At 40.3% G+C, this 13291-nt stretch overlaps 1 protein-coding gene and 1 long non-coding RNA gene across 2 annotated transcripts; one reads left to right on the top strand and one right to left on the bottom strand.

Annotated features, from left to right (window-relative positions):
- Nucleotides 1-3970: 3970 nt before the first annotated feature.
- On the bottom strand, nt 3971-9124 carry LOC120560213 (alpha-1-antitrypsin-like protein CM55-MS). Its single transcript, XM_039802486.1, has 6 exons — nt 8946-9124; nt 5812-6460; nt 5601-5671; nt 5233-5429; nt 4552-4699; nt 3971-4469 (listed from the first exon to the last, which is right to left on the bottom strand). Exons 2-6 carry the CDS (start codon nt 6452-6454, stop codon nt 4269-4271), a joined length of 1260 nt encoding a protein of 419 aa, XP_039658420.1. The 5' UTR covers nt 6455-6460; nt 8946-9124; the 3' UTR covers nt 3971-4268.
- A 1857-nt stretch (nt 9125-10981) lies between these two features.
- LOC120560256 lies at nt 10982-12341 on the top strand. The gene is made up of 3 exons (XR_005639463.1): nt 10982-11030; nt 11953-11999; nt 12280-12341. It is a non-coding gene; the product is annotated as an uncharacterized LOC120560256 (long non-coding RNA).
- Nucleotides 12342-13291: the final 950 nt, after the last annotated feature.

Below are 13291 nucleotides of genomic sequence, written 5' to 3'. Positions count from 1 at the left end.
ATTGAACAGGTGATCTTTGTTAAATGAACAAATTATCTTAGGTTTATGTGTATTGTATCCATACATATACATATTTCCTGTTTGTTGTTTGTGCTGTGTTGCTGCTATTTCAGGAAATGAGCCGGCTTCATGATGAAATGAATATCTGCTGAAGATTCAAAGATGGCTTTAAAATCCTAGTACACACAGTGCTTAGATTGACTCAAAGGAAAACTCCCCTTGCAGATCTGGCTTTGGAGGAAAGAGAGGCTGCCCTCACCGTAGATGTCCCTGGTAAGTAACTCACTGTTCAGCCATGGTCACCCCTAGTTTCTATTTGTCTTCAGACAAGATAAGGCCTAACCAATCAAAATACACTGTACATTCACGTAATACACTTTGTTCAAATGTTTTATTTCTTTTTCAGGGATTGATTTCAGAGCTGCAATACTGCTGTTGTCGATCCTGTTAAGGGAGAAAAATGACATTCTCGTTATACTTGGGGAGGTGTGTAATTTGTGTATAAATATTTTTAGTTTACATTAATTCACGCAGATACTGGGAGAATTATATGCAACAACATGTCCCTTGGATGTCTTATTTCATAATACAAAGTTTCTAGCCATAGTCATACTAGGCCTTGGTGTGGACATGGGGGGCCGCAAAGCTAAAAAATGCATGCACAGTAAGAAAGATCTCTGATGTCAATGGTCCCATGGATGGGTAAACATGGAATATCCATCTCTCCTGAAGAATCAACCTGATTTTCATTCAGTGATATGTTCTAAAAATGTCTGAGGTTGGTGACAAGCCTCTTCCTGTTAGTGTGACGAGGGTAATCAACTTTTTAGCTTAATCAACAACAGCAATGCCTACACCATTCAACTGTCCCAAATGCTCTCGAAGAGCCTTTACACTTGTCCATGCACATGAGCCACATTTTACCATAATGTGCGGCCTTAACAACTGTCAATCAACATTTTCTAAATATGAGTCCTTCCGACAACATATCAACAGGAAGCATAAAGACATTACAGCCAGACGAGCCACTGCTCATGATATCCAGGAAACAGTAGTGGGCGAGGAGGAGCAGGGGCCCGGTGATGCTGTCAATCCACAGGAACCTCCTGATATGAATGAACTGTTAGTGCAGTTTAGAGAGAATCTTTTTGGCTTTATTCTGAAATCAAGGGGGAAAAACACCTTTAACAGACTGTTCAAGAAGAAATACTGGATGACGTACATTTTTCATTCGACTTTAAAGCAAACTATGATGCATTTCTAAAATATCATCTTGAAAAGAATGGCTTCAATGTGGAATCTTGTCCTGAACTTTATGAAGTTCTACAGTGCTCTGACTTTTTTTCAGAGGCATTAAAACTTGTTCGGTCTCCGTATATGTTGAAAAACTACTGCAAATCCAACCTTGAAATGACTGAACTGAATAATGGTGGACAAACTGCGTGACCTGGGTGTGAACACCCAACACCTGCAAATGGATCAGGGACTTCTTAACAGGTGAATGATGTCTGTGTTGTGGATTTAAAAAAAACATTAGGGTACCTGAAGGCTGCAGGTTGTTGGCTGAGTTTTTGTGTGGAATGGAAAAAGAGTTTGGAAATGTCATAACTCCAAAATGTGATTACTTGATCCATTATTCTCGTCTAATGTTGTCCTACGGTCCTTTACGGTCTTTATGGTGCATGCTATTTGAAGGGAAACATCAGTATTTCAGACTGGTAGCTAGTTCCTCGAGGAACTTTGTCAATGTTACATCAACTTTAAGCAGCTGCCATCAATTTAGACAGTGTTGGGAATTTTCCTCAACTAATGAAGCACAGTGTAAATTCCTGAAGGAAGACATCTTAATTTATTACTTTTCTCTCTCTTCTAAAACTGAACAGCTGCTAGAGGCGTTCACTTTCTTTTAACCAATCAGAACACCGACAAACACCGGCCAAAGAGCAGCAGTCAGAGCATGGGGAGAGCAGCGTCTTACAGGGCAGAGAGAAACGTCTTGAGTCGGTGCCTTGTTTAACTTTTGCTGCCCGATATCCATTTCTCCCCAGCAACCTAGGAACTTCTGAGACGCTGGTCCATATTAAGTGTTTATCTGTCTCCATTCACTGCACCTCTCCGCTGACGGGCTATGTGCTGCAGGCCCACAGAAGGACTGCTAAGGGTAATGATCAATTTCTTACTTAGCATCTGTACTTTACAAAGATAACTCAGTGTGGCCTTAACTGATGTGATTTACCGTGTTGACCCAGATATAAGACGATCCCCAACTTTATGAGGAGCAAATCTTTTTTTAACCCTTGTGTTGTCTTCAACGTCGTCTATGAACTTGTCATTCCGGATCAAAGTTGAAAAATTCGTTTTGTTTGGAACTTTTTCCAACTTTTTTGACGCTGTTTTATGCTTTTGCCGCTTTAAAAAAATTTTTAACCCTCTTTTAATGCTATTTTTATTTATTTATGGTCAATGAATCTAAGAAAATTACATTATACCTCATTTTTGAGTTTGAAAAAATGCAGATATGATCAATTATTTTGACAAATAGAATAGTTAAGATCAGAGGATGTTGAGTAAATCACTGACTGGTTTATGTCAAAGTTTTGGTCAGGATGCTGTTTTGAAACCATTTAAACATTTTCTTTTTCAAAAGCCTTCAAATTAAATAAAACCAAAATTCAATTTTTTGATCACATATTCACACAGCCTCCAGTCCATCTCACAGAAGAGGCCGGTTTGGGGACAACGGTGTGCTTCTTTTTAACTGTTGGCGTTTTTAAGAAAGCCTTTTTGGGCTCAGTCAAAATCCATTTTGACAGAAAGAATTCAAATAATTTAGAAAACTTTTTGAATAGTTTGGGGACAAAAAAACTTGTAATTTTTTTGAGCAGCAAATGTTATGTTTTTAATACGAATTCTGTTTGGGCTCTCCATCTCAGTACATCACATCCTGTGACTCCATATTTTCTGGCTGATTGGCAGTTGTTTGCGTTTATCACCATCATCTTAAATAGGGAACAACCATTTTTTTTCACAGGAAGACTAATTAATAGTTACTTCTGGTTGTTACAACTAACTACCCACAATCCTGAGCTTTAACAGCGACCTTTCTGATTGGTTGAGATTATTGTTACCATGGAAATGTTTAACTGTTACCCCTCAAGTCTCTTTACAGGGTAGTTCTTTTTTTTTTTTAAATGTTTTTTTGCCCCGAATCAAATGACTTATGGTCATGATTCATCTCATAGCTGATTGGCTGGTTCCAGGCTTAAAAGTCTTTATACCAGCACTTAAAGAGCCCATATCATGCTCATTTTCAGGTTCATAACTTTATTTTAAGGTTGTACCAGAATAGGTTTACATGGTTTAATTTTCAAAAAACACCATATTTTTGTTGTACTGCACAGCTCTCTCTCACTGCTGCAGATCCTCTTTTCACCAGGTCTCTGTTTTAGCTACAGAGTGAGACCTCTTTTCTTCTTCTTCTTCTGTACTATCTTCGATTGCACTCGCACATGCTCAGTAGCTCAGATCGTAGATCATGTCAGCTAGCTCCATAGAAGTAAAAGAAAGCTGTTTCTCCAACTTCAGTCAGTTCCAAGGCAGGATCAGCTGGGAGACTTCTTCTTAACCAGGGAGCACATGGAAGTAGTTCTTTTGGAGATTATGGTGAACTAGTGTGTGTTGTAGCAGTGCTTTGCTATTGAGAACGAGGTAGCATGCTAGCGTTAGCATGCTAGCGTTAGCATTAGCGTTAGCACGCTAACACTACGAGCTAACGGTTGTGGTTAGCCAGCTCGTTTCGGATTGTGACGTCACAGTCCGGGCCGATTTTGACCAGCTCACCAGGAGACTGAAGGCAGGACACATTCAGAAACCGGATCTCACTCAGAACACCATGGATGGATTTTTTTCAAAGCATGTATGTGTGTGGAAGCACCAGAGACACAAATAACTCCCCAAATCCCAGAAAAAGTGTTTTTTTCATAATATGGGCACTTTAATTAAACGTCAATGGAGATGTTGAACGGTGAAAATCAACTCCGGGGCCAAAGCGGTTCAAAAGGTGGGTGGTCACTATTGTATTTTTTAAAAGCTAATCTTTGGTATAAATGAATACCAAATGCTTATGGCTATTTATAATATTTTATCCCTTCATTAATTTGCCTTCACAGTAGCCGAGTTTGCTACACACTCGGTCAATAAAGCAAGAGACAACAAAACAATAGTTTTTCTGAACAGCTGTGCTCGAGCAAACACTAAGTGATGATCCATCAGATGGTTGGGTTGATAATCTTGCCCAAGAAGAGGATTTTCTCCGTGTTTCTTTCAGTGATGATGACCATGAACGGACGATTGAACTTCAACACAGGGGCCGGGAGGTATGGGTTAGACTTTAGTCTCATGTTGATGCTTGTGGCGGCAGCAGCGGTGGCTCCGGCCTCGTCCACGTCCAGCGTAGCTTTGTGCACAACCTGCAGTGCAACGGAGAGTAAGTGAGACGACAGACGACTGGAATATGTGTGAAATAACAAAACATATGCTCTGTTTACTTACTTTTGAGACTGCCAGTCCTTGCTCCTCTGAAATGCCTCTCAAATTTGCATGACCACCAAACATGTCTGTCATTCCCATTTCTGACAGCACATCGTTGAGGTTGTAGGAAGTCTTGATGGAGAACTTTGGAATATATACTTCATGTCTCCTAAAGCATTGGGGGAGTGGGGGGAGAAAGACAAACATGCAGTGAATCTGACTAGGGCAGGAGTTTCATTTGGTTATGAGGGCCTTAAATAATACTGTGCCGTTTTTAAATCACCGACAGACTCAGACTAGTATTATTATAAGTGTCTGACAATATTATGGAAAGGATCCCTACAGAGATAGACCTTTTTGTTCCCACCTCTGATTCCCACAGGACGTTATGTGAATGGTGACGTTTTCAGTCGGAAAAACGTTTTTCCGATGTCCATGAACGCACGGTTAGTCACATCCCTCCCCCCCAACCTGCCTTCTTACCAGGACACTTCCTAACCTTACTTCCTGCTTTGCTCCCATCAGAACTACTATGACCACTAGAGGGCGCTGCCACTACAAACCTAAAAACAGGTCAGAATGATGCACTTATGGGGGCATTTTATGGGGGAGGAGAGTCTCTATCGGACAGGACAAAGCTGTGTACCTTATTCAGTGTCAAACCTTCCTCATATTAGAAGCATAAAGTAAGATTCTCCCAACCTGCGTATCATCGTAGCCTTCAACCATTTGGTGACGTGGTTCGGGGAAATGGCATTCTCCAGTGTTGCCATGACTTCAGGCAACATCAGCAGCATGGAGTAGGAGCTGTTGAAGGGGAGCTGAAGGACCGTCGTGTTCAGCTCGTGGTCGTGATGCATGTGGAAACGATCCTCCAGATTCATCATGTCGACTGAAACCTGGACGATGACAATTTAAATACTTTATATATCTTTCATAAATGAAGGATTCCCAACGGACCCTCGCTCTAGGTTTGGGCTGAACCCTGAATTTTTAACGATGTCTAGCTCCGCCCCTGTTAATTACTGGGACTCAAACATTTTTTCTCAATTAAGAGTGAAACTCTGAACCTTGGTGTTCTCGTCCACGTTGAAGTCGTCCTGCTTGGTGAGTTTAGGGTCAAACTGAGTCGCCCACTTTCCTGTTAGACAATGAGCAGAAATAAAACAAAACTTATGGTTTAATAAGTTCAATTTAACCTCAAAATATGTAAACAGATCTTACATTATTACATTAGATTATTATGGACTGACTAGATCTCATCCCACAGGACCTTCTTACCTTTGTAGTAGATGTAGCTGATGAGATACATGACTGTGTTTGGATCCAGGTTATCCACCAGCTGGTCAATCTTCCCATTGGTCTTCTCCTCCACGTACTTATTGATGGTATCAGCACTTTCTGTGGCTTTGGTGAAGTCCTCATTGAACCCATCTGCGAGGTACGACTGCTTCAGGGTCTGCAGGAACTCCGGCTTGGGCTTGAAGCGGTTGTCCACAAACACGGCGGTCCCTTCACTGGACTCCTCCTGAGATGTGTTGTTGGCCCTCTGGAGGAACATCTGGAAGGCCTGGTCCACATCTGTCTGCATCAGGAGGGAGCTGTTGAAGCCCAGACCACCGAAAAGCTGACGGTGAGTCTCCCCCTGCGCTCCCACGGACAATGCAGCCAAGGCGGCCGACACACAAGCCGGGGAGAAGAAGATATTCTTTCCCTGTGAGTCAGCATGAGCTGCTAACTTCCTGTAGAGTCGGAAGGAAAACTCTTGGTTTGCTTCGTTCACCAGGGAGACGCTGTTGGCGCTGCTGTCCGCTACGGTGTCTTGGACGGTCTTGTCATCATCGTGACCCAAATGGTGATGGCCTCTGCCCATGCAGATCACTGCTGATAGGACCCAGAAACCCACGGCTGCACGCATCATCATTGTGAACTAAGACAAAAGTTCAAAAGTTCAGCTTCATTGTTTGTTTTAATGAGTAAACTGATTTTGTACTGGAGGTATTTTCTGAAGGTTTAGTATAAAGTGAATCTGATGAGTATGTGGGCTGTTTAGTTACTCTCAAAGAAATCCGATTAAAGGATGATATTTTTCAGGCTGTGTCTAAGTGACTGATGTGAACAAAAATCCTTGAAACTGCTCCAGTATGAGAATGTAGATGTAATGTAAACAAAACTCAAAAACAAACATTTTCTGGAAGTGAGGATTGAGAGAGATCACCAGAACTGAATCTTCAGCTCTCTTTAAAGGACAAAGAGTCAATCAAGCGAATGTGAACCAGGTGTAGACTACCACACCTCTGCCTGCATCCTACCCAGCTCACAAGAGCCACCCACAAAGTGGGAAGGGTCATCACAATTGTTAAACTAATGAATATCTATCTATAAATTACAGGAACGTCTGTCTGTCTGTCTGTGTGTCTGTTATTGGAATATCTCTCGAACCGTTAGTCTGATGGATTTCAAACTTGACAGGTGACTTGCTATGGGCACGAATAAGTGCAGTTTGACGTTGTTTGGATTAGAAATGCAAAAGATATCGTTAAATATATATCGGTAAAAGAAGCACACATTGGCTTTTGCCGCTCTAGCCGCTGGCCACGCCCCCTCTCACACTGCACACTGACTGAGCACAGCTCAGGACCAGAGACGGAGAGGGTCGAAGAAAGCAGCGGAGCTTTGGCAGCTAAAATATGACATACAGCTCAGACCCACAAACACTTGCAAAGTAGCACTACTTTGAAATGTCTTTGACTTTGAATAAACAAACGACAATTCCTGAATTTCAGGATGTTTAAGAATCCCACTCATGCAAAGCACAACCAGCTACAGACAACAAGTGGCAGACAGAGCGAGATGCCACTTATAGGCAGGCTACCAGACACTGTTTTTGAGTCACATCGTTGCAAATATCACATGATGATTCATCATTCCACAAAATGCTTTGTCTTCTGTATCATGAAGTTATTCAATAGGCTATCTATTAGGCTACAGGAACGTCTATATGTCAGTGTGTTTGTTATTCGCATATTTCTCGAACCGATCAAACTTGACAGGTTTCTTGCTAAGGGCACGAGTGTGCAGTGCCAAGTTTGACGTTGTTTGGATAAGAAATGAGAAATCTATGATTGAAAGAACCATAAATAGCTTCTTGCCACTCTAATTACCCTCCCCCTTCCTATAGTAGTAGATTACCCTCCCCCCTCGTAAAGTAGTAGCTACCTGTTACGGTCAACCTCCCCCTGAATCTTTGCCCATTAAGGCTCCGACACACTAACCCGACAGCCGACCGTCAGACAGACTGCCTCCCCGACTTGGTCCAAAAAGTGCCTCAGAACACACCGAAGCGATGCCGACTTGAGCGTATGTTCTGCGTGTGCGAGACGTAATATGTCTCCATAACAGCAGGCAGCCCTAGTCTGTATTGTCGCCCAAAAAATGAAAACCGGCAGCTGATTGGACGAACACGTCACGTGGGTCTGGCTTCTCCTCGACCATAATGTTCAGAATACGATCTCATATTTTACTAAAATAGTTCACGAAAAGTGTTTCTGAAAACATTTTAAGAGAGAAATAGGCCATGCAGTTGCTGAATCTGTCTTCATTTCAGATCAACAAAGGTCAGTTTAAAAGATTTTCGTCAGATTTTTAGAGGCGTACGTCAGGCTAATCCCGCTCATCATTTCCGGGTTAACACTCCACCAATCAGATTGGATTACTGTTCTTTTAACTGCACATATCCTCACTTTACACCATACCACTTCATTAACTGTATACTACTGTCTATACTGCACTATATGTCATATACAGTGCTGTTTATACTGCACTACCTGTCTATACTTTTCACATTGCACTTTTCTGCATTTTTGTACTTCTGGTTAGACGCTAACTGCCTTTCATTGTCTCTATACTTGTAATCTGCACAATGACAACAACGTTGAAATTAATGTAAATCTAATCTCCTGCTACCTATACACAGATACCCAAATACATGTCACCTAATATCAACACTATAAATTGTTATGCAACGATGTAGTTCAATTTACCATATTTAATGTATGTTATGTCACTATCAGTATTTGCTTTCTACCATGCACAAATAAAACTGTCACTGAATGTTGGCTGTGTAATTGTAACAATGAGCACTCAAACACACCAAACCAACAATTACTAAAACACACAAAAACAGATTTTGCAGGTTCACTGCACTAGTAACAAATAATACTAAAAAACATCAATACATTGATTGAACTTCCAAAAGGAGAATGAGTAAATCTAGTCATCTCTAAGGGATTTACAGTTCCAGTGTGCACATTTACATCTTAAACTCAATGTGTTAAACTGTATTTAACTGTTGGCAGAATATTCAAACTTGTATGTGAAACACATAAAAACAATCCATCTTTCTAACAGCTTACCTTCTCCTGGTTGAAGCACAGACAGAGAAGCACAGACGGGTCAAAGAGAGATGCTCATTTTTATAAGAATAAATCAGAGAAACTGCACTTTGGCTTTGTTTATTCTCTGTCTCAAAGTCTTATTTGCTCGGCCCCTGCATTCGTTCTGTGTAATCATGTTTCACCGTAACTCACATCAAACTGAGGCTGCAGCAGATAAACACACAAGCCATGACCCGTTTGACAAATTTAACCCTACAGGACAAATGTTCAGCGTCAGCTTTCCTGTATTTGAAGCAGGCACAGCGTTATGGGTAGGCCTGACCGGCCTAGGCCCACCCACTTTTCAACAGGCCCACCCAAAACTTTTCTTAAAAAAACAAAAAACTTTTAATATTATAATTTGGTGAAGAATTATTAAAAATCTGCAAATAATCTCAAAATTTGTGCTAAAATAGTCTAAATGTTTAGTTTTCAAAACCAATTTAAAAAAACTAGTCATGGCTATTGTTTCTGCGCAAGTTCAGCAGACAGTGAGGTTTGGGATTGGATGTAGCTTGTCGGTATGCTAGGCTAGCTCCCAGTGATCTGAGAGTGTGAAAATAATTTCCAGTAAAGGACAAGGTTGCAACAGTCGTTGTTTAGGTCCCTTAAACATGCACGAGCGGTCTCAGAGTCATCGCTGCAACCAGGAGATGAAGCAGAGCTGAGATCCACAACACCTAGCACATCTTTGTCCCTGCCACCCCAGGATGCTAGCACGGTTAGCGCGGTTAGCGCGGCTAGCGTGGCTAGCGCGATCAGCGCCGGTGCTAGTGCCTCTGTCTCTGAGTCATGAGTGGATGATATAGCCCTGTGGATCATGTCTTCCATGGATGAGCCCGCAACTCAACCATGCTAAAGTATCCGGTCACATCTTCTGCTTTAGCGAGTTTAATTGTGTAGGACCGCCAGAGGATAACAGTAAGGTTTGTGAAGGTACTCTGCCTGTATTGTATTATGTCGTTATATGAGATATATGGATTAAAATAATCGATTCATAAATCGCTACGGAGCTGCAGGCGTAATTCTATTTCTATAACAGCTTGTTACTGTTGTCAAGTTGTTTTTCCCTCATGGTTTTCTCTTGTTATGGCCAATGATGCTTTAGGGCTTGTTAATGCGATTTTTTATATTTGTTAAACATGTTTATAACATGAATCATCACACTAAAGTAACAGTTTGTCTCAGTAGGAAATAACTTGTCTTGTTTTACATGACAGATGACGTTGTCAATGAACAAGTTCTGTGGCCGAGCATTGATTGAAACTTTCGGGCAGTGTTGTTGATCTGTATTGTTGAAAACTTAAAACAATTAAATAGAATTGTGAAATATTCGGCCTCATGTTATATGAGCAGAACTAAACTACACTGTAAACCCGAACGTTCAAAGTAATTAAATAGATTAAGTAGTGTATACTCAAAGTTTTAGAACAAGTTCTACTAACTTAATTTTGTCAAGTTGGTGTAACATGTTCTTCCTTTTTGAGTATTGTTAACTAATATTTTTTGATTAAATGGAACTATTTTGTGTATAAGTAAGCATAACTTAAAAACATAACTTAAGTACAATGTAATAGAATTGAGTAATAACATACTAAGAATGATAAAGTCCTGTTATTTCTATTGTTTAAAATAGGGATGATTTAAAATAAACTGAATTTAAATAGCACATGTTAAAATACAATAAAATCTTAAAGTGCTTTACCAAATAAAGTAAAATCGATCATAATAAATAAATTGCAATAGCAAATGGTCTGAAATGCATTAGACATTAGTGAAGGACAAAATGTATTTATTTTTGCTTCATCAGTTTAATGTAGCCTATATATTCTTTTTATTTTTTATTAAGCAGCTGCAGGGATAATTTTGTATGGAGAGTTAATCTCTGATTCAACCTGCGGAAGCAGAAGGTGGCGCTAATTTGCACACTACACTGATTCCTTACCGCTCTTTGGAAAAACCACAGAAGAAGAAAAGTTTGAACAACGCGCAAAGGTGAAGCAACAAACGATAGTGGTTGCAGAAACTACCTACGCAGCAGCAATCAGGCTCACTGGACTTACTGTAAGTTTTGAATGTTAATATTCATTCGCTTTTACTTCTTTTATACATTTTGTATGTGTTTGTCTCAGAGGCGTAGACCTTCTCAAGCCCCCGGCCTTCACTGGCTTATCCGCGGGAGTCTTGTAGGGATTGGCAACTTGTCAGATATAGGTTAGCTGCTAAAGAGCTAGCTAGCCACTTAGCGGCGACCAATAACGTTACCAGAGACTATTTAGAAGGACTTTGGCGATACGCACTCCAGCAGCACAACTAGCGACCTAGCTACCACTAACCGACTCCCTGAAGAATTTGACGCCGGATGAATCTAGTAATCATACGCTCATTCCCGCTTAAAGGTGGTGTTAGAAAATTAGTTGTTAGTAGAAGCACTAACAGACACCTCGTATCGATAGTTAGTTTTTTGTTGCTGGAAACTTTCAATAGTGCACAAAAGAGCATCAACGCCTCAAACTGAGTTCCTACACTGCAAGTCCGCGCTCTCTGTGTAGCTTCTAGGGACGCTAGTTTTAAATTCTGTGTGAGCAGACTGTCTGAGACACGGAGATTGCTGTTAACAGAACGAGTCAACTGCCCGTGCCTGCCTACTGTTGCCTCGGTTTTAAAACAAACGACCCTGCTGGAGGCAAGCTGCTTTTCATGACAAAGATGAATAAAGTAAAAACCCTTAACAGTAAAGCTTTGGTTTGTAGAAATGGTATTATTGTTGATTAACCATGCACTAAGGTTCAAGTGTGGCTGCTTTTCTTTACAGTAATGTTAATTTTGCTTGATGGCTTTAGTAACTTGACACTTATGGGGATTAAATGAAAAGATCATTAACAGGGAACATTTATAAATGGAAGTATTTATAATTTGACACTCTTTGAATCTTTTAATTGTTCAGTTTCAGATCAGTTTATGCCTTTGCATCTTGCTGTTCCAGTTTCAAGAAGTTAAGGAAGATAACTGGAGATGTGATAACGATACCAGGTAATCCAATGAATGTGAATTCTTCTATCACCCCCCCTCCCCGCCCTCTAAAATACCAATAACTTGAATTGTTGTTTTTTCTCAGACAAGGTTTTAGTGTGGTAACCCCAAATCATACCGCACTCCCACATACACACATCATTGTTTTTTTACTTGCCTGTTTGATCAAAATAAAGTGTTTTGCTGTATTTAAGTCAACAAATAATGAATGTGTTCTGTTCAAGAATACTACTAATCATATTTTACTTAACTTTGTATTTGCTTGCAAAAATTGTTGAAGAAGACTGAGAAGAAACTGACCCTCATTAGAAAGATGATGGAGACCACATTTCCCCCACGCGACAGACCATAGTGATGTCCTGCCCACCAGTGAACGACCTCATGGACCTCTGGCCTGCTCTTAAAATAGAGTCTGAGGTAATATGGATCAGCTCTCTCTTTTAAAGTGAAAATTGTGATTCTTACTCATTTGGCTGATATTTTTGCTTTATGAATGTGTGCAAGATTCTTCAAATTGAACTGTTTTTTTAATAAGTGTTGTTGCTGTATTCTCCTCTGGCTGTTATTTCTATGTAGTTGTATGCAGAGTTCCAGCGGATTACAAATCAGAACCTGCCCAACACGCGTGCTATGCTGAGCTTGACCGCTATCTTCCTCGACTGATGACCTTATTCAGACGGAAGGCATCAAAAACTGGGAAGACAGCAGATGCTCTGGCTGAAATTTTAAAATCCACGATGAACAGGTAAATAGATTTTTACACATTTCATAGGTTGAACTCAGTAGAACATTGAACAGGTTCAATGATTGAAATGAGCTTTTGACTTTTGCAATTAGTCCACTTTGTTTTGCCATTTGTCTGATTGCATTAAAGATGTTAACAGGTTATTTGTGGACATATGTTCTGTTTGGACTGTTTAAAATCAGCTTTATGTAAACTCTTCAGTATATGCAATTCTGTTTTTATCTGAATAGGAAATCCATGACATACACCAAAGCGCACTACTGTTCTCCACGTCCTTCCTGTGTATCTGCGTGAGGACGTCTCTGGATGTTTAAGAACCTGCACAGTGAGTCTCCTTAAGTCACTAACAGATTCTGCTGTGTATTATCTAACCCGTAAATACTAACATTTTATTCAATGTTCAGTAAAACATTTTCTTGTAAATGTCCTTGGTTTCAGTCAGCACTTAGATTCTCTGGTATTTTGGCTGATTCATGTGTGCAGAACATGGATCTTATGTTTTTCAACTCTTACAATGAGACCCAGGTCTCTTTGTAAAAGTGGTATT

Source organism: Perca fluviatilis, chromosome 6 (genome assembly GCF_010015445.1).
Source record: "Perca fluviatilis chromosome 6, GENO_Pfluv_1.0, whole genome shotgun sequence".
In the NCBI taxonomy this organism is placed as follows: Eukaryota; Metazoa; Chordata; class Actinopteri; order Perciformes; family Percidae; genus Perca; species Perca fluviatilis.
The sequence above is the reverse complement of the archived record's forward strand: the minus strand, read 5'-3'. Positions and strand labels throughout refer to the sequence as shown.